The 27,478-nt window shown below is 38.3% G+C and overlaps 1 protein-coding gene and 1 pseudogene across 2 annotated transcripts in view; both read right to left on the bottom strand.

Moving 5' to 3' along the window:
• Positions 1–27,478, bottom strand: part of ADAM10 (ADAM metallopeptidase domain 10) — a 156,693-nt gene that overhangs the window by 78,980 nt on the left and 50,235 nt on the right. Inside the window, exons 3-4 of one of the 2 annotated variants that reach the window (XM_032297320.1) lie at positions 4,024–4,142; positions 977–1,135 (exon numbers count right to left, since the gene is read on the bottom strand). The exons of the other annotated variant lie outside the window; for it this stretch is intronic. Coding sequence (XP_032153211.1) covers positions 977–1,135; positions 4,024–4,142 — 278 coding nt within the window. The remainder of the gene's footprint in view (positions 1–976; positions 1,136–4,023; positions 4,143–27,478) is intronic. 2 annotated transcript variants of the gene reach the window in all.
• LOC116564317 lies at positions 12,710–16,235 on the bottom strand (annotated as a pseudogene).

The raw sequence follows: 27,478 nt of genomic DNA, 5'->3' as shown, positions 1-27,478 counted from the left end.
AGTGCATCCTACCTAGAATACTTACGTTATTTTCTATAGCAATCTAACAGCAGAGGTAACAAGTAGTTGGACGGATGAAGTACAGAAACTGTGAGAGCTGATGGAGCAAAAAGTCAAAATGTTTAACGCTTGTCAGTGTATTACTAGGGGTGAGAATAAAATCACTGACAATAAATTTCTGTCTAAAGAAAGGAAAACGTTCTGTAGGAGGAAACAGCCAAGTTAGGAAAGTAGGCAAAAATAGAGAGACTAGTCTAATTACAGTCAAGAAATAATAAATGGGTATTCAAGAGCTATAAAAATTAGAGGTATGTATTCCTGTGGTATTTCAAAAAAGCATTCCCAACAACTGGTTAACTGTGGATATACAGGCAATAGAATTAACAGGTAAAGTCTGAATACATTTTCTATTCTTAAAACAGGAAAAACCCTTCTCCCAACAAATTATCATCATATAAACATGACACTAGAGAACAAAATCCATGACAAACTTGGACTCTTGAGATCATGTCATTACTTTAAGATTCCAAAAAGAAACACTCAGAGGCCTTAAAAATTACAAAAATATTGAAAATGTTTCTTAAACACTACACAAATATCCATACTGAAATTTACAGAAGAAGCAATAATGCTGTTCCACCTTCAGTAGGCCACACACAAAGGTATTAGCATCACACAGACTGGCTGATGTCAAAACATACTATGTCCAGTTCAGTCAGGTTTCGTTGACTCACACAGTTCAAATAGAATTAGTAGTGTCATATCAACAAAGTAGTACTGGCAATGGATTGACAAGCAAATTGCTTCATTACATACATCTACCTGTCCTTTAATAGGAATTGCTAGTAAAAACTATGTTCTAGCCTGATTAATTGCTTAGGAAAGAAAAGAGCTAATGCTTCATTTGTCTTCACACGGTTTTTACTATTCATATGCCTTTTGAAAAAAGGCTACTTGATAAAATTTAAGTACTTACTAATATCATCTTCATGATAAATGACAGAGTGAAATGGCAGAGTTCGGTCTTTAATATATCTCTCTGCTGGCTCAACATAAAATGTGCCACCATGAGTCTGGATGAATCCTTCAAATCTTCCATCAATAACAGACCCATGGCTAAAACTTCCTTCTTCACCTATTAATGAAAGCAACAAATTCTTGACAATTTAATTTGCACATGAATGTTAAACTTGTTCATATACATGTATATATACATGTATATATACACATACATATATACACACATATATATGGTTAAATCTGGAATATAAATTTATTATGGAAATTTTCACGTAAAATACATCAAGCAGAATTTGAGATGTGAACAGCAACTCGTATTTAGTTAAAACATATACAATTACTACTATCAGCAATGAAAAATAGAGTATCTGCCTTGTTACCAACCACATTCCTTGCACCTAGCTCAGTGCCTAGCATGTATACAGTAGTCATCAACAATCATTAAACTGGCCCAGAACAGTATGGTTCACACTTATAATCCCAGCACTTTAGGAGGCTGAGGCAGGCAGATCACGTGGGGTCAGGAGTTCGAGACCAGCCTAGCTAACATAGTGAAAACCTGTCTCTACTGAAAATACAAAAAACATTAGCTGGGCTTGGTGGCATACGCCTGTAAGTCCAGCCACTTGGGAGGCTGAGGCAGGAGAAACACTTGAACCTTGAAGGTGGAGGTTGCTGTGAGCTGAAGTGGCACCACTGAACTCCAGCCTGGGTGACAGAGCAAGACCTTGTCTCAAAACAAAACGAAACAATTAATTGTTAAATTAACTTAAAAGCAAGCAAGCAAACCCAATGACAGAATATACACTTTCAGAATAAAGACATCCAAAGCATCTTTTGAAAATTTTGCTATAGTTACCACAGGAAAAAAGCTCCTTCCCGTCCGATACATTGTGCATGGGTCACACCTTCTGGCTTCTGTGGTATGCTTGGTTTTGTTTTTGTTTTGTTTTGTTTGTTTTTTGAGACAGGGTCTTGCTCTGTCACCCAGGCTTGCGTGCAGTGGCAAGCTCATGGCTCTCTGCAGCCTCAACCTCCTGGGCTCAAGCAATCCTCCCACCTCCACCTCCCTAGTAGTAGGGACTACAGGCAAGCACCACCACGTCCAGCTAATTTTTGTATTTCTGGTAAAGACGAAGTCTTGCTATGTTTCCAGGCTGGTCTGGAACTCCTGGGCTCAGGCAATCCACCTGCCTTGCCCTCCTAAAGGGCTGGGATTGTAAGCGTGAGTCACCACGCCCAGCCTATAAATACATTTTTAAATAGAACAGTGTCAAAGATTTCAGAAGCAATTTGAACAAAAATAAACCAATAGTATTTTTTAAAATATTGGAGAAAGATTTGTAATACTATCCCATCAGTTATACTTCTCTAGTGAAAGGAAAATAATAGGAAATAAAGGGTTCTTAATAAAATAAGAACCCTGGTTTATAATAAAATCTGGTTCTTAATAAAATCACAACGAAAAGGTGAGCACCAAAATCAAATGACATAAAGGGTGAAAGTAGAGGGAGAGGGCTTTAAACCTTGAATTTACCCATTACAATTCTCTCATTAAAATAAAAATCTAGTTTCCACAGTTTCTAAGTTGTAGAGTAACATTAATTCATTGGCTTTGAATTAATCATAGACTGGAGGTAAGAGACCAAGACACTGGTATTTTAAGTGATTTTTTTTTTTTAAATAAAGAGACAAGGTCTCTCTCTGTCACCCAGGCCACAGTGCAGTGGCACTCACAGTAGCCTCAACCTCCTGGGCTTAGCAATCCTCCTACTTCAGCCTCCCATGTAACTGAGACTACAGGTATGCCACCACAACCAATGTTTTTCATGTTTTTTTAGAGACAGGGTTTCACTGTATTGCCCAGGCTGGTCTCAAGCTCCAGGTCTCATGCACTCCTCCTGTCTCAGGCTCTCAAAGCACTGGGATTATAGGTGTAAGTGCTACCATGCCTGGCCTAAATAGCATGATTTTTATCTGCAAACTCATTTATAGTCTTGTACTTTCCTTGATCATCACCTAGCAAAATAAAAAAGCAGGAACTACTAAGTTATTTGCCCAACAAGATAAATAATCAAGAAGATAACAGAACACTAAAGCGTGACATTAAAAATCTAGACTGATGAATAAATGCTTTACAAAGAATTTAATAATTAGGTTTATTCTACAAATAAGAAAGTTTAACTATAGAAATGCCTCATTTATCTGGCACAATCAAAAAATGAGAAAAAATTCTTCAATCACTTAATTTTTCATGTTATTATTTTCAGGAGAAATCACTTGTGTAGAAATAACCTCAAACAGTTTAACACTGTTTTACATGAGAATCATCTTGAGTAGTTACTAATATAGAGTTACAAAACAATGACATTTTGCCTCTCTCCAACGCCCCCAGATTTTCATTGCTTAAGCTTTTTTTATGACTTCTATAACTGTTCTGTTCTTTCCAAACTACTAGTAAATGAAACTTTCTATTGGGTTAAGTATGCCACTCATGGCCCACAATACACATTTTTAATTTGACACAGCAAGAAAAATTTGTTAGAACTGTGAATAAAGCAAATAGATTCTGAGGAAGGAGGGTCTTGCGAGGATTTCCCTACAGACGACTTTGTCACATTATTTTTGGCTAAGATATCTTTATGGTTTCCTTTTAGGCTTTTCCTGTTTTCATATAAAACACAAGTTACTATTAATTTCTTACTTGAAAAATCAGAATATTATAGAAGTCATTAAAATTTTTGAAAACTCTAACAGTTTAGAGGTACTGAGTCAGAATTTCATCCTTTCAGAAGCCAGATATTTCATAATTCACTATTAAACATACATGTAAAGATAGGTCTAAACATTACTTCATTTCTCAAAGACGATTATCCTTCATGATGAACTCAATCTCCCCTGGATTTATAACCTTTTCTGAAATATTTGCTTACAATTCAAAATATGTATCTTTGTGTAGGAAAAAAAAATGAAAGAAAAGGGTTCTGTTAAGGTCCAACTTACCATAAATATGTCCAGTGTAAATATGAGAGGTATCATAATCAAGTACTTTATTTGATGTTTCTACTTTAAATTCATCACTGAAAAGGGAAGTGTCCCTCTTCATTCGTAGGTTGAAATGTCTGTAAAATGGGATGGGAAGGGGGAAAAACTGAAATTAAAAAGATCCAAATTTTAAACAATCATTTTTTATTTTAAAAAATCTACAAAATGTGGGCTATTTGTGAAATATGCTGACCAAGATTTTTAAATAAATATTCTCCTCTAAAAGTCAACTTAGTAGCTATGGTGGGACTCTAAATGAGATAAAATTAAACAGTAACTGTCTAGGATATTAAAAATAAATGTGTATAGACTGATTCTTACATGGTAAAACAAGATATTAAAACAGCAACTAAGTTACTTGGAGATAAAAATAAGCTTCCTGACCCAATTACTATTATTTACCACTGTCTGTCTTCTCTGTCTAGTAATTCTGCAGCTTTACTATTCTCCCCTACTTTCTACAACTCAAATAAGAAAATATATAGGAAAGCAGCATCTATATTAGTATTTAACATCTCTTCTCAGAAAGACAAATGTGTATGCTCTTTGTTTTACCCTGGGACTTCTAGTTCTTGCAAATTATAGAAATCTTCCTCAATTCGATTTGGGAACCCTGAAAGGCCAGGATAATGGCTGAAATCAGAGGAATTTTAGTCCTCCACATAAAAAAGGGAAAAATAAAATTACTGAAGTAAAATTAATTGAAGATATGACAAAAATCTGGAGTTTGGAATCAAACTGGGATCAAATCTTAAGCCTAGAGTTTACTAGCCCAGGTTCCTGTCTGTGAAATAAAGGTAATAAATTATATATTATTATATATGACATAGATATAATTATATATTAATTATATATTATATATAATATAAAATAGTGAATTATTTTATATAATTACATATAATACATAATTTAATATATAATCTTGTAAAATTATTTTAAATATTAGAACTTATAATATATATAAATTCCTAACACAGTACCTGACACATTGGAGATATATGATAAAACAGCAACAAATTAGCTAACATTAACTCTTTCAAAAATATATCAAGTCTTTTATAATTGCTACAGAAGTCTGAACATAATGAAACTTCTCAATTTTTTTGACAATTACAACAAAGTACTACATCCTTTTTTTTTTTTTTTAACATATATATGTTTTGCAGAGCACTACAAGAATCTTGTCTTTAAAAATACTTGATAAAAATATGTAACACAAGGCCAGGTACGGTGGCTCATGCCTGTAATCCCAGCACTTTGGGAGGCCGAGGCAGGAAGATCATGAGGTAAGGAGTTTGAGACCAGCCTGGCCAACATAGTGAAATACCTTCTTACCTAAAAATACAAAAATTAGACAGCCATGGTGGCACAGGCCTGTAGTCCCAGCTACTCTGGAGGCTGAGGCAGGAGAATCACTTGAACCTCGGGTGGAGGCTGTGGTAAGCACAGATCGCACCACTATACTCTAGCCTGAGCAACAGAGTGAGACTCTGTCTCAGAAAAAAAAAAAAAAAAAAAAAGTAACACAGTAAGTTGTATAGAAAAATATAGTCACTTCATACATTTGTGACACGAATAAATTGGTACAATCTCTATGGTAGGAAAACTAGTTTAAAAATCCGAATTACAAATGTACATAGCCTTTGATACAAGAATTGTACTTCTAGAAATTTATCTTATATATATTTGTACATAAGTGAAATTACTACAAAGAATACGGCATAATAAGAAATATAAAGTAGAGCTGGGCGGTGGCTCATGCCTGTAATCCTTTGGGAGGCTGAGGCGGGTGGATAACCTGAGGTCAGGAGTTCAAGACCAGCCTGGCCAACATGGCAAAACCCTGTCTCTACCAAAAATACAAAAATTAACCAGGCGTAGTGGTTTGCACTTATAGTACCAGCTACTGGAGAGGCTGAGGCAGGAGAATTGCTTGAACCTGGGAGGCAGAGGTTGTACTGAGCCAAGATCACACCACTGCACCTCAGCCTGGGTGACAGAATGAGACTCCGTCTCAAAAAAAAAAAACAAACAAGAAAGAAAAAAGAAATATAAAGTCATCCCTCGGTATCCATGGGGGATTGATTACAGGCCCCTCCCCCAAAGGATACCAAAATCTACAAATGCTCAAGTCCTTTATACAAAATGGCATAGTATTTGTATCTAACAAATGTATTTGTATAGTAATTGTATATATACATCCTACTTTATACTTTAAATCATCTCAAAATTACTTATAATACCTCATACAGTATAAAGTCTATGTAAATAGTTTTTATAGAGTACTGTTTAGGGAATAACACAAGGACAAAAGTCTGAACATGTTCAGTACAGATACAACCACGCAAAATATTTTCAATCCAAGGTTGAATGACTCCACAGATGCAGAACCCACAGATACAGAGGGCCAAATACTTGACCTTTGTCCCCAGTTCCTGGCACAGAGTTCCTAAAACCCAAGGAATATCCTCAGTGATAGGTATCTCTTCACTCTTATTCATAATATATATTTTATTGCATTTTAGGTTTGGGGGTACGTGTGAAGAACATGGAAGACTGTTGCATAAGTACATACATGGCAGTGTGGTTTGCTGCCTTCCTCCCCATCACCTATATCTGACATTTCTCCCCATGTTATCCCTCCCCAACTCCCTATCCCCCACTGTCCCTCCCCTAGTTCCAACCCCCAAAGACCCCAGTGTGTGATGCTCTCCTCCTTGTGTCCATGGGGTTCTCATTGTTCAACACCCGCCTATGAGTGAGAATATGTGGTGTTTTTCTGTTCTTGTGTCAGTTTGCTGAGAATGATGGTTTCCAGGTTCATCCATGTCCCTACAAACGACCCAAACTCATCGTTTTTGATGGCTGCATAGTATTCCATGGAGTATATGTGCCACATTTTCCCTGTCCAGTCTATCATCGATGGGCATTTGGGTTGGTTCCAAGTATTTGCTATTGTAAACAGTGCCGCAACAAACATTCGTGTGCCTGTGTCCTTGTAATAGAACGATTTATAATCCTCTGGATATATACCCAGTAATGGGATTGCTGGGTCAAATGGAAGTTCTATTTCTAGGTCCTTGAGGAATCGCCACACTGTCTTCCACAATGGTTGAACTAATTTACACTCCTGCCAACAGTGTAAAAGTGTTCCTATTTCTCCACATCCTCTCTAGCATCTGTTGTCTCTAGATTTTTTAGTGATTGCAATTCTAACTGGCATGAGATGGTATCTCAATGTAGTTTTGATCTGCATTTCTCTAAGGACCAGTGACGATGAGCATTTTTTCATATGTTTGTTGGCCTCATATATGTCTTCTTTTGTAAAGTATCTGTTCATATCCTTCACCCACTTTTGAATGGGCTTGTTTTTGTCTTGTAAATCTGTTTTAGTTCTTTGTAGATTCTGGATATTAGCCCTTTGTCAGATGGGTAGATTGCAAAAAAATTTTCCCATTCTGTTGGTTGCTGATTCACTGTAATGACTGTTTCTTTTGCTGTGCAGAAGCTGTGGAGTTTGATTTGGTCCCAGTTGTCTATTTCAGCTTTTGTTGCCAATGCTTTTGGTGTTTTAGTCCTGAAGTCCTTGCCTACACCTATGTCCTGAATGGTTTTGCCTAGATTTTCTTCTAGGGTCATAATGAGTCTGTTTCACTCACATCTGAGTTTATGCTAATGATGTGACTTAAGAGTGGGGCCCCTAGATGACCTTGGAATGAAGGTGGTCACCAGAAAGAACAAATAGTAAGAGGGTTGGAATTGCAGCCTTAGCCACTGACTCCACCCCAGGAAGTGAGTTGGGAGAGAGTGGAGATGAAGCTCTGTAGAAACTCTTAAACAATGAGCTCTGATAAGCTTCCAGGGTTGTCGAACACACCGAGCTGATTAGAGGGTAGTACACCCAGAGAGCTCACAGAAACTCTGCACTGCCTCCCAAATTCCTATGCATCTCTTCCATTTGGCCGATGATGAGTTGTATCCTTTATAATAAGCCAGCAAGAGTAAGTAAGCTGTTTTCCTGAGTTCTGTGAGCCACTTTAGCAAATTATCTAACCTCAGGAGGAAATGGAGGGAACCTCTAATTTATAGCAGATGGTCAGAAGTACAGGTGGCCCAGGACTTACAAATGGTGTCTGAAGTGGAGGGTGGTCTTGTAGGAATGGGCCCTTAAGCTGTGGGGTCTGCACTAGCTCCAGATATATACTGTAAGAACTGAATTACACTGAATTGTTGAACACCCATTTGGTGTCTGGAGAATCACAGAACTGATTGCTGGTGCTGGAAAATAACCCAGAAAGATTATTCACCTTAGCACTATTTGAAATAGCAAATGATTAGTAACAACAAAACAAGTTAATTTACCTTTGGTACATTAATAGTATTTATGGGTATATCCATTTAACTGTATACTACAAAGCTGAAAAAACAATGTAAAATATTTACATGTAATCAAATCATAGATCTGTTATATTAAGTAAAAAAAAAAAAAAAGGTGCAAAAAAGGGAATATAGTATGATACCTTTTTTAAAAAGCAAGGATATGAAGGAGAATATATATCTCCACATTTCTGTGTAGAGGATTTGAGTAAAATACATATTATCAGAAGGTACATCAAATTTCTTGACAGAAACCCAATATATTAGTAACAATGGTTGTCCCAAGAATGGAAAGTGGATGACTGAGAAATAATGGAGGAAAGGAAACCTCATTGTGTATCTTTTGTGCCATTTAAATTTTTAAATATATGAACATATTTCTTTAAAAAACGTAAATTAAAATAACATCTTAAGACACAAAACAAAAACTACTGCTCTTTGGACAGATGAATCAATTTTGACTTTCAAACTACTAACCTGGAAATAAACAAAAGTTTTGTTGTCTACAACGGTGAAGAAACCATTCCTGGACTTGCCTACCCATCTTAAAAATACAGTTTTTCAGTTATATAAATGAAATGACTGCTTTCAGACAATGGACAACAAGCAGTGAAAGACTGTGATTTAAGAAAAAAGGAAGGTGCAACAATGAAAAAGAACTCCAGAAATCTGCACAGGTGTCCACCTGTAGTCTTTGGTTAAATACTAAGATGGATGAATAAAAAGAGACTCCACAAGGGTGGGCCAAAAAACAACTATTAAGGAGCTGTTAGTTAACCAACTACTGGATTTTGCAGAGACAGGGATACATTCAAGTTCTGATCAAGCACAGAAGACGGACATATTTGATTGCTGTCATTTAATGGAGAACCAGAAAAGCCACTCCTTAGAATTAGGAACAAACTATTCCTACAACAAAGGCTACTTCAAAACTACCCTAACAAAGCTTAAAAACAAGGCTCAAAAGGGTTCTGCTAATCCACAAGTTGCCCAACTATCTAGCAAAAAACAAACAAACAAACTCCACCCTTAAAAAAAAAAAAAAAAAAAAAACCCCGAACAGTTAAATTGTGGCATATCCATACAATAGGATAGAATCTAGTTTTTAAAAAATAGGGGGGGAGCTATTGATAAACACAACAATTTGTACAAACTTCAAAAAAATCATGCTGAGTGGAAAAGTCAATCTCAAAAGATACTCTTCGCATAATACAATTTATGTAACAATCATGAAATAATATAATTATGGATAAGAAGAACCAATGGTTATTAAGGGTTACGGATGGGGGGAATGAATGTGGCCATAAAAGAGTAACACGAGGGAATCAGGTGATGCTACCATTGAGTATCTTGATTGTAGGGATAAATTACGCAAGACTATCTATGTGATAAAATTGCACAGAATTACGTACAAGCAAACACACATGCACATACATGTAAAACGGTGAACTCCAGATAAGCTCTATGCATTGTAGCAATATCAATCTTCATTTTGATGTTGTAATATAGTTATATAAATTGTGAACACTGCAGGAGACGAGGGGAAAGATGTCCAGGACTTCCCAGTACAAGCTCCTGTGAATCTACAATTATTTTTAAATCAAAAGCTTTTTAAAAATCCAGACCACAGCTAGGCACAGTGGCTCACACCTGCAATCCCAGGATTTTGAGAGGCCAAGGTAGGAAGATTGCTTGAGCTCAGGAGTTTGTGACAAGCCTGGGCAATGCAGCAAGACTCCATCTCAAATTTTAAAAAAACAAACAACAAGAACTACAAAAAGACACTAAATATTACAACAATCAAAATGTGAAATATCCAATTAAAAATCAGTAACTATAAATAAAACAATAAGGGTTAAAAAAAAACACTAACTAGAAAGAAATGTGACAAAAAAGAAGAAAATTAGTCTTAAAAAAAAACTTCAGAATGAATGATAATGAAATTAGCAGACAAGGATTTTAATGTTTATAAACTGTAAATATGTTAAAGAATTATGTGGAAAACATAAGCATAATGAGGAGAAACCAGAAACTGCAAGGAGGGGAGGGGAGGAGCAAGGAAGGGAGAGGAGGGAAAGGAAAGGGAGGGGAGGAAAAGGGACGAGAGGGGAGGAAACTTCCAGAATTGGGAAACAGAATTTCTAAAATGAAAAAAAATATACATACATACATATATATATATATTACTGGACTGACTTAAGAGCAGATGAGATACTGCAAAAAAGAGTATGAGTGAACTTGAACACAGGGTAACAAAAACTATCCAACTTGAGGTTCAGAGGGATAGAGTTAAAAAAACAACAACAAACTTCAGAGCCTCAGTAACCTATGAGACAGTAAGTAAATAAAGAAGGGAGAGGAGATAGAAAAAGAATATTTGATAAAATGATAAAAATCTTCCAAATTGATAAAACTATAAACACAAGTCTAAGAAGCTCAACAAACACCCTTTCTTGGTGTTTTGTTGTGTATCTTTCTTATACACACAATCAAAAACATACAAGACACACCACAGTCACTGCTAAAAATCAGTGTTAAAGAGAAAAATCATAAAATCCATCAAAAAAGACTGATTATATGCAGAATAACTGCTGATTTAGCATTAGAAATAATGCAAGCAGGCTGGGCACAGTTGTTCACATCTGTACTCCTAGTACTTTGGGAGGCTGAAGTAGACAGACCATCTGAGCTCAGGAGTTCAAGACCAGCCTGGGCAACACAGTGAAAGGCCATCTCTACTAAAATACAAAAAATTAGTTGGGCATGGCAGCGTGTGCCTGTAGTCCCAGCTACCTGGGAGGCTGAGGCAGGAGGATTGCTTAAACCTGGGAGACGGAGGTTGCAGTGAGCTGAGATTGCACCACTGCACTCCAGCCTGGGTGACAGAGCAACACTCTGTCTCCAACAGTAATAATAAAAATAATAGTAATAACGATGCAAGACAGAAATTATTGAAGTAACTTTAATGCTGAAAAAAAACAAAGTCAATCCAAATTCTATAGCCAATAAAAAAGATCATTCAAAAATACACTGTCAACGAGAAATGAAAGAGAAAACATCATTATAGTACTGTAGATATTAAAAGTGATAAAGTAATATTATGAGCATAATTAAAATAAATTCAATTGCTTAGATAAAATAAACTCCTTAAAAAGTATAAATTATGTAAACTATCACAAAATGTAGAGTATCTGAATAAGCCCCTATCTACTGAAGAAAATACATTCATGATTTAAAGCTTTTCCACAAGGAAAATACCAGGGTCAGATGTTTCCCCTGATGTCCTACAAAACTATTTTAAGAAAAGAGGAGAGAAGAGTACTCAGCTCATTTTATATGGCTCATATTACCCTGATCCTAAAACCAAAGACAGATCAACAACAACAACAAAAAAGAAGACTAATATCCCTTATGAACATAAACACAAAAATCTAACCAAAAATTAGAAAACTGAACAAAGCCATACATAAAAAGGACAATACATCATAAGCAGATGAACTTGATTCCAGTAGTAAGAGGCTGGTTTACCATTTTAAAATCATCAATGTAATTCACCATATTCAAAGGGGGAAAAGCCACAAAATCATCTCATTAGGTTTAGAAAAAGCACAAAACAAATTTCAGCACTCACTCATAATAAAATTCTCAGCAAACTAAGACGAGACAGGAACTTCCTTAACCTGATAAAATGCATCTACAAACTCCAGTTAACATCATACTTAAGGGTTAAAGACCAATGCTTCTCCTTTAAGATTGAGAATAAGGCAAAGATGTTCACACTTTGCCACTTTTATGTAACTCTGTAACATTCAGTACAATGTTACAGTTACCACAATAAGCCAAGAAAAATAAATAAAAGACACAGTTTGGAAATGGAGCAATAAAACTGCCTTTATTAACAGACAATATGATCTTCTATGCAGCAAATCCTAAAAAATCTTCCCAAAATCCACTAGAATAAATGAGTTTAACACAAAGTAACAAAATCTACCCCAAATCTGCCAGAATGAATGAGTTTAACACAAAATAACAAGATACAAGACTAACATACAAAAATAAAACAGTATAGCTGGGTGTGGTGGCTCACACCTATAATCTCAGTACTTTGGAAGGCCAAGGCAGGAGGATCACTTGAACCCATCCATGAGTTTAAGAGAAGCCTAGGCAACACAGTGAGACCTTGTCTCTCTGAAGAGTTTTTAAAATTAACTGGGCGTGGTGTTGTGTAGCTATAATCCCAGCTACTCAGGAGGCTGAGGTGGGAGGATCGCTTGAGGACAGGAGATCAGGGCTTCAGTGAGCTATGACCACAGTGCTGCACTCCAGCCTGTGCGACCGGGCAAGACTCTGTCTCAAAAAAATAAAATAAAATAATATTTTTGTGTACTAGCAGCGAGCACTGGAAGATAAAATGTTTTAGAAATCTCATTTACAATAGCATTTTTACAGTACTTAAGAATGAAGATGATCAATGCCTCTAGTGAAAACAATGAAACACTCTTAAAGAAACTAAAGATCACCTAAAGAAATGGAGAGATACATCATGTCCATGAATTTGAAGACTCAATAGTATCGGAATGTCAACTGTACCCAAGTTATCTACAGATTCAACATAATCTCAATCAAAATCCCAGCAGGTTTCAGTTTCACTACAGAAACTGAGAAGGAACTCTAAAATGTATACAGGAACGCAAAGGACCTGGAATAGCAAAACAACTCTGGGGGAAAAAAAAAGATAACTACACTATTTGATTTCAAGACAGTGTGCCAGTTATCAATTTATTGCCTCTGGGCTGCTCCTAATCTACACTTCACTGCCTTCTTGGACCCTGTAAATATTTCTCTTTTGCCAGCTAGTGATAAGCTTTGTCAGCAGATGGCTCTGAAGTAGTACTTTTCTTTCTGGTTTCAGGGTGCTTCTGTTCCAGCTGCCAGAGACATGCAAGTGGTATACCCTGTGGTACTCACCCTTCGGCAAAATTTGTTGCCAGTTTTGACCGATGGTTCCTTGCCTACCAATACTGGCCTACCAACTGTGGACCAGCTCTGACCCAGGAAAGAAGTTCTCTGATGAGCTCCTGCATCCTCGCCAGTAATGTCCGAATCCCAACTTCGAAGTAAGAATCCCTATCCAAATCTGTCTCTTTGGTAAATCTCTCTCAGCTCCAGAGTATGTTATAGGATTTTTTTCCCTCATTCTCTTTTAGTCGCTAATCCCCAGAAACAGTAATTCTTTGTGGGTTTTCTAAGTGTATAAAAACAGCATATTCTTTATTTTGCATACTTTAATTTCAGAACAAAATAAACAACAAAAAAAAATCATACACAACATCCAATCCTACTGTCAAGCTAGGGAGGAAACAGGGCTTGACGCCCTTGTTTCCTGCCTTAGACACAAGGATAGGAGAGAAAAAATACCAGATACCAACAGAGAGGGCCAGGTGGGACAGGACCACTCAAGGCTGCAGTGGGGGCTATGGGAACATTATACAAGGGCACCAAGTTTCCAAGTATAAATTCTTAATCTACTTCTTCCATGCAAGATACATCCTCATCAACCCCAAGGGAGGTGGATTTCATTGGGAACAGCAGCACGGGGTTTCTCTGTTGCCACTTCAACTTCATCAACAGGTAACCTAGCTTGATCATGTGGTAGATGCAGCTGGATGGGTCTGGGGATCCTCAAGGGAGAAGCCAGAAGAGAGCAGTATGGTTTCCAACAGTAGACCACCAGGTCACTGGCAGACTGGTTGTTCTTGTCTGCCTCAGCCTTCTGCTGCAGTGTCTCTACCATGGGGTGGTTGAGGTTGATCTCCAGGTGCATTTTAGCCATCATAAAACCCATCATACAGTTGTCCCAAAGTGCCTGGGCTTTCAGATCCACTTGGTATTAGCTATCTAGCCACAAATGATGGTCACAGTGCAGCAGGGTGAACACAAAAGCCTACTGGAGATTGTCTCCTTTTCAACTTAAAGATTTCTTTCATGAGCCTGCAGAGGTTCTCAAACTTTACCTTACTCTCCTCCACTTTCTTCTTCTCCTACTCATTCTCAGGTAGCTCCAGACACTGCTTGGTAACTGAAACCAGGCTCTTACTATCAAAATTCCTTAACTGCTGCACACAGCATTCGTCAATAGGCTCAGTCATATATACTGCCTAGAAGCCCTGCTTCCAAATATCATCACAGATAGACTTCTGTGTCTCCATGCAAAAAAAGACAGAGATGTCTTCTCATATCCAGACTGGGAGGTATGAGACCACAGCAGCTCAGACAGGTGTCACCAGTTGTCCTCCTGGATTCCAAGTCATGCAATTTCAGAGAATGCCTCATCAAATTTCTTGTTATTCTCCTTGTCTTCTGCCAGATCAGAAAACCTCAAGGCACTTCTTAACAAGGTTTTTGCAAATGACTTTCAATATTTTGCTATGCTGGAGCATTTCCCAGGAGAAGTTTTGGGGCAGATTCTTAAAGTCAACCACACTATGGATAAAGCTGAGATACTCTGGTATCAACTCAGCAAAGCTGTCCATGATCAACACATGATGGCACAGAGTTGTTCATTTCCTTCTTGTTCTCAAAAAGGTCAAAGGGAGCCTGATAAGGGATGAATAGGAATGTCCTGAATTTCAACCAACCTTCTACAGGGAAGTGCCTGACTGCCAAGTGGTCTTCCCAGGCACTAGTGAGGCTTTTGTAGAATTCACCATACTCTTCCCGGGTAATGATATCAGAGTTTCTGGCCCAAAAGGGCATGGTCTGGTTCAGTTCTTCCTGATCAATGTATTTTCTCCTTGATCTTTTTCATTTTCTTCTTATTATTCTTAAGAATGTCATCCTCCTCATCAGAACCCACATCTTCGGTCTTGGGATTTTCTTCATAATCTTTCTTTTTCTTCCTCCTCACTTTCTCTTCCTCTGCCTCATCATCACTGATTTCCTTCTCTCATTCCTTCTCAAAATAAAGGACAATGACACAACCTATGAACTGAGAGTGCCTCTTCACTACTTCTTTAACACAGCTCTCTTCTAAGTACTCTGTCTGATCTTCTTTAAGTTGGAGGATCACTTTGGTTTCCCTGCCAATGGGCTCACCACGATCAACATGTAAAGTGAAGGACCTCCCAGCAGAAGATGCCCAGGAATACTGTTCAACGTCATTGTGCTTTGTGATCACTACTTTCTTTGCCACCAGGTAAGCAGAATAAAAGCCAACACTAAATTGCTCAATCGTGGAGATGTCTGTACCAGACTGAAAAGCCTCCATAAATACTTTATTAACAGACTTGGCAATGGTTCCCAAATTATTTATGAGATTAGCCTTGGTCATGCCAATGCCTGTGTCCACCAAAGACAGGATGCATTCCTGAGGGTTGGCATTGATGTCAATTTTCAGTTCTTTACCACTGTCCAATGAAGGGTCTGTCAGGTTTTCAGAACAAATCTTGTCTAAGCCATCAGAAGCATTAGAGATCAACTCCTGAAGGAAAATCTCCTTGTTGGAATAGAAGGTATTGATTATGAAAGAAATGAGTTGGACAATTTCTGCCTAAAAGGCAAAAGTCTCTACCTCCCCATCTCCAAGGTACACCTCCTCAGGCATCTTAAAAGGATAAGGGCCATTAGAGAGCAAAGAGGACTGGATGTCCAAAATGCAAGCAGTACCAAGGCTGCATGGGGTGACTCAAGAGCTAATTCTTTTATTAAAATTTCATTCTTCAAATTACTGTATAAATTCTGCCTCCTAAATGGACCTTGCTTACCACATGTACCATAAAGCTACAGTAATCAAACAGTGGCATGAAAATATAAATAGGTCAAAGAAATGAAAGACATAAGAATATACAAATAGGTCTCAACATATAGATCACGGTAATTCAATGGAGAATACTTTTTTCAAAAAATGATGCTTAAAAACTGATATCTATGTGAAAATATTACGCTTGATCCTTACCTCTATCATTAAAAAAATTAAATTGAATTGGAATACACACTTATACGTAAAACTGTAACATCTAGAAGAAAACTGACATGGCCTTGGTAGTCAATGCTCTCTTAAGAAACAAAACAAAAACCATAATAGAAAAACATTCTTTCATTAAAAGGATTTATTTGTCTGTACTAAAAATACAAAAATTAGCTGAGCATGATGGCATGCACCTGTAGTCCCACCTACTTGGGAGGCTGAGGCAGGAGGACTGCTTAACCTGAGAGGCAGAAGTTGCAGTCAGCCGAGATTGAGCCACTGCACTCCAGCCTAAAGACAGTACAAAACTTGGTGTTAAAAAAAAATTTTTTTTTAACTTTCTGCTCACTGAGAAATAGTAAAAAAATAAAAAGCAAGCCACAGTCTGGGAGAAAACATCTAAAATACATATGGTCTGAAAAAGAACTTATATTCTGAGTATCTTTTTAAAAACTTCTTACAAATCAATAAGACAATCATTCAAAGACAGCCAACAATGTGAAAAAATACTTCACAAAGATATGCAAATGGCAAACAAGTATATGGAAACCTAGATAACATCATTAGTCAACAGAGAAATGTAAATTAAAACTAGAATAATATATTATCACATACCCTTTGGTAGAATAACATCTCCAAAAATTAGTAGGATGTCGAGTGCCTGGAACTCATACGTTGCTGATGAAAATGCAAAATGGCAACATCACTCCGGAAAACTGTTTAGCACTGTCTTATAAAGTCAAACATAAAAACCAGGCCAGACACAGTGGCTCATGCCTATAATCCCAGCATTTTGGGAGGCCGAGACAGGTGGATTGCTGAAGGTCAGGAGTTTGAAACCAGCCTGGCCAGCATGGTGAAACCACTTCTCTACTAATCATACAACAACTTGCCAGGTGTGGTGGTAGGTTCCTGTAATCTCAAAGATTTGGGAGGCTGAGGCAAGAGAATTGCTTGAACCTGGGAAGGAGGAGGCTGCAGTGAGCCAAGATCTCGACACTGTACTCCAGCCTGGGACAACAAGACTCCATCTCAAAACAAAAACAAACAAACAAACAAACAAAACCTTATGACCCAGTAATTCTACTCCAAGAAGAAAGAAAACATAAAGCATATAACCACACAAACAAGTGAACACAAATGTCCACAGCAGCTTTATTTATAATAGCCAAAAATCGAATATAACCTAAATGTCCATCAATAAGTAAAGAGAAATAAAGATGTATTCATATAATGTCAAACTACACAGCAATGAAAAAAAAGCCAACTACTGAAAATATGCAGTTTGGTTAAGACACAAAAAGAATGCACAGAGTCTAATTCCATTGATATGTAATACTAGAACAGTAAAAATCTGTCTATAGTGATAGGAAGCAGATCAGGAGTTGCCTAGGGTGTAGACTAACAGTAAAAAGTAATGAGGGAATTTTGTGATATGATGAAAACATTCTATATCTTTATTTCAATGGCAGTTACCTAAGTATATACATTTGTCAAAAGTGCACTCCAACTATATCCTGACATGAATATATTTTATGTAAATAAGGGTCAATAACATACACTTACTAGCTTCAAAATTGTGCCCGTTTTTTAACATTGGGTATTTTCTCTTTTCCTTAATTTCATGTCAGTCTGGGCACCCTTTTATTTTGAGGCTCTACTCACATTCCTCTTGCCAAAAAACTCCTAGGGCTTCTCAGGTACTGTGACAAGGACTCTAGGCTTTTGCCTTAAAGCCATAAGGACCCAAGCTACTGCAGTAAGTAATCAAAAAAGCCAAATACATCTTTTAAATGAGAACCCCACAAACTTAAAAATAGACTCTCCTGAACAAACAAGTATCCTGCCTCAATTTTTACTGCCTATTGTGTATTTTTGTAAAATCACTTTTGCAAACTGATAGAAATTTCTAGACCATATATGCGATTATAAATAAATAGATTATTTTTATAAAGGATATTATTTTGAAAAAACATTAACTTATAATATCTACATTTACATTTACTATAAAAATGCTATTTCAAAAACAGCATCGTCATTAAAAGGAATATTTATCATTTCAGATTTATTATTCAGCAAAATTATACCTAAAACCATTGTAAGTGAAAGCACTAATATTCCAGATGGAAAAAAAAAAATTGAGGGCAAAAGCTACAAAAAGACATTTAAGTTTTAATATAAAAACATTCTGGCTGGGCGCAATGGCTCATGCCTGTAAACCCAGCACTTTGGGAGGCCAAGGAAGATGGATCATTTGAGTTCAGGAGTTCAAGACCAGCCTGCCCAACATGTTGAAACCCTGTCTCCACTAAAAATACAAAAATTATGTGGGGCGTGGTGGTTCTCACCTGTAACCCCAGCACTTTGGGTGGCCAAGGTGGGTGAATCACCTGCAATCAGGAGTTTGACCAACATGGTTAAACCCTGTCTTTACTACAAATACAAAATTAGCCAGGTTTAGTGGTGCATGCCTGTAACCCCAGCTACTTGACAGGCTGAGGCAGGAGAATAGCTTGAACCTGAGAGGCAGAGGTTGCGGTGAGCTGAGATTGCACCACTGCACTTCAGCCTGGGCAAGAAGAGTGAAACTCTGTCTCAAAAATAAAAATAAAAAAATTAGCTAGGCAGTAGTGGCGCATGCTACTCCCAGCACTTTGGGAGGCTGAGGCAGGAGAATCACCTAAGCCCAGGAGGCAGAGGTTGTGGTAAGCCAAGATTGTGCCACTGCACTACAGTATGGGTGATAGAGGCCCTGTCTCAGAAAAAGAAAGAAGAACAATCTATGCTACAAGCCCTTCCCAAAGAATTGCTTATATATCTATTAAGTACGAGCTAGAAAAACAACTCAGAAATAACAGAGAGAAGTTAGGAACGCTTGAAGTAGGCCCCTACCAACCTTCAAACCTTGTTATTGATTTCTCTTTTTTTTTTTTTTTTCTTTTTGAGAAGGGGTCTCAATCTCTCTTGCCCAGGCTGGAGTGCAAGAGCACGAACTCAGCTCACTGCAACCTCTGCCTCCCAAGATCAAGTGATTCTTCCACCTCAGCCTCCCAGGTAGCTGGGATTACAGGCACCCACCATCATGTCCAGCTAATTTTTGTGCTTGTGTAGAGATGAGGTTTCACCATGCTGGCCAGGCTGTTCTCGAACTCCTAACCTCAGGTGATCTGCCCGCCTCGGCCTCACAAAATGCTGGGATTACAGGCATGAGCCGCCATACCTGGCCAATACTGATTTCATAAGAAGAAAATCATCTCATGCTGACAAAGGGAGCTGCCTGGAGACTACATGATGACCTTGCTCCACTGAGGGAGCTCATGAAAAGTCCCATCCACTCCTAAGTCCTAAACAGCTATAGCAAAGCACATTTTGAGAGCCAAGTCCCAAGATTGTATCCTGCCCTGAGGCCAAACAGCCCCTCCATCTCCAAATCCCTGAAGTTCACTGACATCCCCCACCTACAGCCACTGTTGTGATCAGATGCTTCCCCCAAGCCAAACTGTAAACCACGGGCAACCCCACTGCCCACAGCAGCAGAAATGCTGTGCCTTTTCATGTGCCCAAAGAGGCCTAAGGATAGACTGATAGAGGCCCACCACCCAAAGCCACCACTCCTGCTTGCTGCTGCCATTGGTGCTAAAGTACAAACCATTGACAGTGACCCTACTGCCCCAAGTAGTGGAGCTACTACACCTTTACAAGTGTCCTGAGGAAGGGCTACCCCACCCACAGCTGCTACATGGGGCCCAAGGACATATTCATCAGCTGACTGCCTATGTCTGGTGCCACTGAAAGCAACCCTTCCCTAGCCAGTAGCAGGGCCCCACTCGAGCACTCCACTGGGGCCATGGGGATCACCCCACCCCTGCCTATCTCAGTCAACAGCCGCACACACCACTAGTGGGCCTGAGTACAGTTCTACCCAGCCCCCTTCACCACCGTTAACATGTGAACGCTTCTCCTAGGGGCCTGAGCTTTTGCACACCCAACCAGCCATTACACACCACAGCTGGCCCCCAACCACATGCAGGCCTGGGGACTGACCTGCCCAGCCGCTGTAGATATCAGCATTGCAGATATCAGCACAAATCACCTGGAAAACAGAGGGTTTTCCCACCATCAACCATGCCACATGCGCTGCCCAGTGGCCTGAGAATCTCCCCACCCAATTAGCCAACCACTGCCCCTACCAACACTCAAGCTCGTCACCTGGAGGCCCAAGAATTAGCCCACCCAGAACTGCTAACACCAGTGGCAGCATATGTTACCCTGACGCCCAAGAACAGGCCCACCTGGTGTCCTTGTCCCCAGCTAAGCCTCATCACAGACTCCACTAACAAATCAAACCCTACATCACTGAGAAAATCAGAGGCACTACTAACACTGTACACAACTGAATAATTTATACAGAGACTATACCATGTGTATACCCAGATCAATGCCAAAATGCCCTACCCAACCAACATCATAAGTATATTCTCAGGAAAAAGCTCTCCCCTAAGAAAGCAAAGTCAAATAACTGGAAGAAGTGACTGTTACACCATATGTGCAGATTTCAAACTAAGGACCCAAGAAACATGATAAAGTAAGGAAATATGACCTCTAAAGTAACACAATAATTCTGCAGCAATAGATTCCAATGAAAAAGAAATTTATGAGATCCCAGAAAAAGAATTCAAAATAATATTTAAAAAGCTAAGTGAGATACAGTACAGAGACACAATAGCAAGAAATCATAGAATTCAGAGTATGAATGAGAAATTTACCAAAAAGACAGATATCACAGGGCCTGGCTCACATCTGTAATCCCAGCACAGAGGCTAGCAGATCGCTTGAACCCAGGAGTTCAAGACTGGCCTGGGCCACATGGCAAAACCCCGTCTCTACAAAAATAAAAATAAAAAAATTAACCCAGTGTGGTGGCATGCACCCATAGTCCCAACTACTCAGGAGGTTGAGGTGGGAGGATCACAACAGCCAGGAAAGAAGAGGTTACAGGGAGCCAAGATTGCACCAATGCACTCTAGCCTGGGCAACAGAGTGAGACCTTGTCTCCAAAAAAAAAGGTATCATAAAAAAAAATCAAATGAAAATTCTGGAAGTAAAGAATTCATTGAATGAAACACAAGATACTTTCAAAAACTTCAACAACAGACTAGATTAAGCAGAAGAAAGAATTTAAGAACTTTAAGACAGGTACTTTGAAATATACAATAACATAAAAATAAAGAAGAATAAACACAGCATATATGACATATAGACACCACAAAGTGACCAAATATTCAAATTTTCGGTGCCCCAGAAGGTGAAGAAAAAACAAAAGGGATAGAAAACCTATTTAACAAAATAAGAGCTGAAAACTTTCCAAGTCTAGAAAGCAATTTAGACATCCAGATATAGGAATCTCAGAAACCCTCAAGTAGATACAACTCAAAAAGGTCTTTGCCAAGGTAGATTAGAGTCAAACTGTAAAAAGTCAAAGATGAAGTGAGAATTCTAAAAACAGTAACAGAAAAGCATCTGGTCACTTACAAGGGAACCCTCATCAGACTAACAGCAGATTTCTCAGCAGAAACCTTACAGGCCAGGAAAAAATGAGATGACATATTCAAAGTGCTAAAAGAAAAAAATACCTGGCAGCCAAGAATACAACCAGGAAAAATATCTTTCAGAAACGAAGGAAAGTTTACCACACAAGCAAAAACAGGCAATTTGTCACAACTAGACCAACTGTACAAGAAATGCTCAAGGGAATTCTGCATCTGGAAGCAAAAAGATGATAATCACCAACATGTAAACACACAGAAGCATAAAGCTAACTGGTAGAGCAGATACACAAATGAGAAAAAGAAGTCAAATGTTACCACTACAGAAAACCACCAAAGGAACAAAGAATAGACAGACTAGGCACAGTGGCTCACATCTGTAATCTCAGCACTTTGGAAGGCCAAAATAGGCAGGTTACTTGAACCCAGGAGTTTGAGACCAGCCTGGGCAACATGGCAAAACCCCATCTCTACGAAAAATTTTAAAAATTAGCCAGGCATGGTGGTGTACACCTTTAGTTTCAACTATGGGAGGCTGAGGTGGGAGGATCACCTGAGCCTAGGAGGTCAAGGCTACAGTGAGCCATTTATGATTGCACCACTGCACTCCAGCCTGGGCAACAGAGCAAGGGCGCATCTCAAAAAAAGTCAAAGAAAACCAAAAAATATATAAAACAACCAGAAATTAATAAAATAGCAGGAATAAGCCCTCATATACCTTGACTGTAAAAAGATTAAACTTTCTGCTTCAAAGATAAAGATTGGCTAAGTGGATAAAAGAAACATGATCCAACTATATGTTGCCTACAGGAAACTCATCTTACCTGTAAAGACACATACAGACTGAAAGTAAAGAGATGGAGGTCGGGTGCAGTGGCTCAAGCCTGTAATCCCTGCACTTTGGGAGGCCGAGGCGGGTGGATCACGAGGTCAAGAGATCGAGACCATCCTGGTCAACATGGTGAAACCCCGTCTCTACTAAAAATACAAAAAATTAGCTGGGCATGGTGGCGCATGTCTGTAGTCCCAGCTACTCAGGAGGCTGAGGCAGGAGAATTGCCTGAACCCAGGAGGCGGAGGTTGCGGTGAGCCAAGATCGCGCCATTGCACTCCAGCCTGGGTAACATGAGTGAAACACCGTCTCAAAAAAAAAAAAAGAGAGACAGAAAAAAATATTCCATGCAAATAGAAACCAAAAGTGAGCAGAAGTGGCTACACTTACATCAGATAAAACAGATGTTAAGTCAAAAAAAAAGTAAAAAAAAAAAAAAGACAAAGTTATTATGTGTAAATGGATCAATTCAACAAGAGGATAGAACAATTCTAAATATATATGCATCCAACAACAGAGAACCCATTACATAATGCAAATATTATTAGATCTAAAGGGAGGGATCAACTGCAATACCTTAAGAGTTGGTAGACTTCAACACCCCACTCTCAGCATTAAACAGATCATCTAGACAGAAAATTAAAAAAGAATCATTGGATTTAAACTGCACAGTAGGCCAAATGGGCCTAAAAGACATTTACAGAAGATTTCATAAAACAGGCACAGAGCACACAACATTCTTCTCATCAGCACATGAAATACTCTCCAGGACAGACCATACATTAGGAAACAAGTCTCAACAAATTTTTTTAAATAGAAATAATATCAAGTCAGACTACAATGAAATAAAACTAGAAACAAATAACAAGAACAACTTTGGAAACTGTATGAACACATGGAAATTAAACAACATTTTCCTTAAAGACAACAAACTGATCAAGAAAAAAATTAAGGAAGAAATCAAAAATCTTCTTGAAACAAATGAAAATTGAAACACGACATACCAAAATCTATGGGATACAACAAAAGCAGTGCTTAGAGAGAAGTTTACTGTAATAAATGCCTACATCAGAAAATATGGAAAGATTTCAAATAAACAATATAATGACACACCTCAAGGAACTAGTAAAGCAAGAACAAACCAAACCCAAAATTACTAAAAGAAAATAAATAAGGCCGGGCGCGGTGGCTCAAGCCTGTAATCCCAGCACTTTGGGAGGCCGAGGCGGGTGGATCATGAGGTCAAGAGATCGAGACCATCCTGGTCAGCATGGTGAAACCCCGTCTCTACTAAAAATACAGAAAATTAGCTGGGCATGGTGGTGTGTGCCTGTAATCCCAGCTACTCAGGAGGCTGAGGCAGGAGAATTGCCTGAACCCAGGAGGCGGAGGTTGCGGTGAGCCGAGATCGCGCCATTACACTCCAGCCTGGGTAACAAGAGCGAAACTCCGTCTCAAAAAAAAATAAAATAAAATAAATAAATAAATAAATAATAAAAATCAAGGAGCCAGGTGCAGTGGTGCACACTGTAATTCCAGCTACTCGGGTGGGTCAGGCAGGAGCATTGCTTAAACCCGGGAGGTGGAGAATGTGGTGAGCCGAGATCACACCACTACACTCTAGCCTGGGCTACAGAGTAAAACTTCATTTCAGAAAAATAAATAAATAAAGGAACTAGGCACAGTGACTCAATGCCTGAAAGCCTAGCACCCTGAGAGGATGAGGGGGGAGTATCACTTGAGGCTAGGAGCTCAAGACCAGCGTGAGCAACATAGCAAGACCCCATCTCTAAAAAAATATAACAATTACAGCCCATAGCCCTGCAGTTTCCAGTTACTTGAGAGGCTGAGGTAGGAGGACTGCTTGAGCCCAGAAGCTCTAGGTTGCCATGAGCTATGATTATGCCAATGCATTCCAGCCTGGGGTGACAGAACAAAATTCCAACTTAAAAAAAAAAAAAAAAAAAAAAAAACAGGGCAGAATTCAACTAAATAGACACTCAAAAATCAATAATAAGGATCAACAAAACCAAAAGTTTGTTTTCTGAAAAGATAAAGAAAATCAATGGCCACTTGCTAATCAAGAAAAAAATAGAGATAACCTGTTGAACAGAAGAAAATATTTGCAAACTATTCATCCAACAAGGGACTAGTATCCAGAATATAAAAGGAGCTCAAATAACTCAACAGTTTTTTAAAAATCCAATTAAAAAGTAGTCAAAGGACATGAACAGACATTTCTCAAAAGAAGACACAGAAATGCTGGTTTGTGTCCTTTGAGATGAAAAAATAAAAATGAAAAGACATAGTAATGGCCAAAAGGTATAAAAAACAATGGTCAACATCACTCATCATTAGAGAAATGCAAATCAAAACCACAAGATATCATCCTACCCCAGTTAGAATGGCTGTTATTAATAAAAAACAGATGCTGGAGAGAATACGAAGCAACAGTAATTCTTCTATACTGTTGGTAGTAATGTAAATTAGTACAGCCACTATGGAAAACAGGATAGAGATTTCTCAAAAAACCAAAACGGAATTACAACATGATCCAGCAATCCCGTTACTGGGTGTTTATCCAAAGGAAAAGAAATCAGTATGTCCAAGGGATACCTGCCCTCTTATATTTAGTGCAAGACTATTTACAATAGCCAAGATATGGAATTAACTGTCGATCACACAGAAATGTTTAAAGAAAATGTAGCATATATACACAATAGAGTACCGTTTGATCATTAAAAAACAATAATAGTAAGGCCAGGCGTGATGACTCATGCCTGTAATCCCAGCACTTTGGGAGGCCGAAGTGGGCAGATCTCTAGAGGCCAGGAGATTGAAACCAGCCTGGCCAACACGGCAAAACCCCAGCTCTATTAAAAATACAAAAATTAGCTGGGCGTGGTGGCACACACCTGTAATCCCAGCTACTCAGGTGGCTGAGGCAGAAGAATTGCTTGAACCCAGGAGACAGAAATTACAGTGAGCCAAGATCGTGCCATTGCACTCCAGCCTGGGCAATAGAGTGAGATTCTGTTTCAAAAAGAAAAAGAAATCTCATCATTTGCAGCAACATAGATGGAACTGAAGGTCTTTATGTTGAGTGAAATAAGCCAGGCACAAAAAGACAAACATGCATATTCTCATATGGGTGAGATTAAAAAGTTGATCTCATGAAGACAGACAGCAGAAAGACAGATACCAGTGGCTGGGAAGGGTGTGTGGGTGGAGCTTGAGGGGAGATGAAGAGAGGCTGTTAATGGGTACAAACATACAATTAGATCGAAGGAATAACAGTGAATGTTTGAGAGCAGAGCAGGGTGACTATAGCTAACAATAATACATTGCATATTTTACAATAGCTTAAAAAAAGAAGACTTGAAATGTCCCAACACATAGAAATAATGAATACCTGAGGTATAGACACCCCAAATATGACTTGATTACGCAGTGTATGTACGTAACAAAATATCACGTGTGCCCCATAAATATGTATAATTATTGTGCATTTAAATTTTTAAAAATAAAATCATGTCTAAGAAAAATTATGTCTAAGATACAAAACATTCCCAGTATTGATTTAAATTGGATTATAACCATATATAAAATCAGTTCTCAATTATATTTGCAGTCAAGTAGCAGTACAGATCATTTAAAAATCAAATTTAAATCATATAACAAAATTCACTGCTTCTATTAACATCAAAATTAATTTGCATCTAAAACATACATGAACAGAAGAAGGAATGAGAGAGAGCCTAGCAGGCAGGTAAATAGCAGAAAGAAGCCAGAATGATTAAAGATTGTCACAACCCATAAAATGATAAACCAAAATGAATAATCAGGAATTGGACATAATTTATTCCGTTAACCAAGCCACTGGATTATAACTTTCTAATTTTAATTCCACTATAATCTGTTTGACAGTTCATAACTTTACGCTATTTTAGCATTTTATAAAATGCAAATTCTGGCTGGGTGCAGTGGTTCATGCCTGTAATCCCAGCACTTTGGGAAGCTGAGGCAGGCAGATCACAAGGTCAAGACAGTGACCAACATGGTAAAACCCTGTCTCTAATAAAAATAAAAAAATTAGCTGGACATGGTGACATGCACCTGTAGTTCCAGCTACTCAGGAGGCTGAGGTGGGAGAATTGCTTGAACCCAGGAGGCGGAGGTTGTGGTGAGCCAAGATTGTGCCACCGCACTCCAGCCTGGTGACAGAGTAAGACTCTGTCTCTCAGAAAAAAAAAAAAAAAAGCAAATTATTTGCAATATTCCTGTTGGATGACATATTATGAAATAATAATAAAATGCAGCTGATAGGAACAACCCAACCACATACTACCTTTTCAATTTTTTAACAAGCCCTCAATAAAAAGCTATCTGAAAACATAACCAGATTAATTGTTTAGTCTTCAGATCAACAGTCAGAAAAACTGCAGGATATGTTGCCTTAAAAAGATCACTGTATTCTACGAAAACAATTTGGTGGTCCAAGAAAAGAAGAAAAAAAGAAAAAAGAAAAGAAAAGGAAAGAAAGAAAAAGAAAGAGAGAGAGAGAGAGAGAGAAAGAAAGAAAGAAAAAGAAAGAAAGAAAGAAAGAAAGAAAGAAAGAAAGAAAGAAAGAAAGAAAGAAAGAAAGAGAAAGAAAGAAAGAGAGAGAGAGAGAGAGAGAGAGAGGGAGGGAGG

This window comes from Sapajus apella, unplaced genomic scaffold, assembly GCF_009761245.1.
Source record: "Sapajus apella isolate SASKATOON/1434 unplaced genomic scaffold, GSC_monkey_1.0 scaffold37, whole genome shotgun sequence".
In the NCBI taxonomy this organism is placed as follows: Eukaryota; Metazoa; Chordata; class Mammalia; order Primates; family Cebidae; genus Sapajus; species Sapajus apella.
Note: the sequence above shows the minus strand (reverse complement) of the source record. Positions and strands in the feature narration are given on the sequence as shown.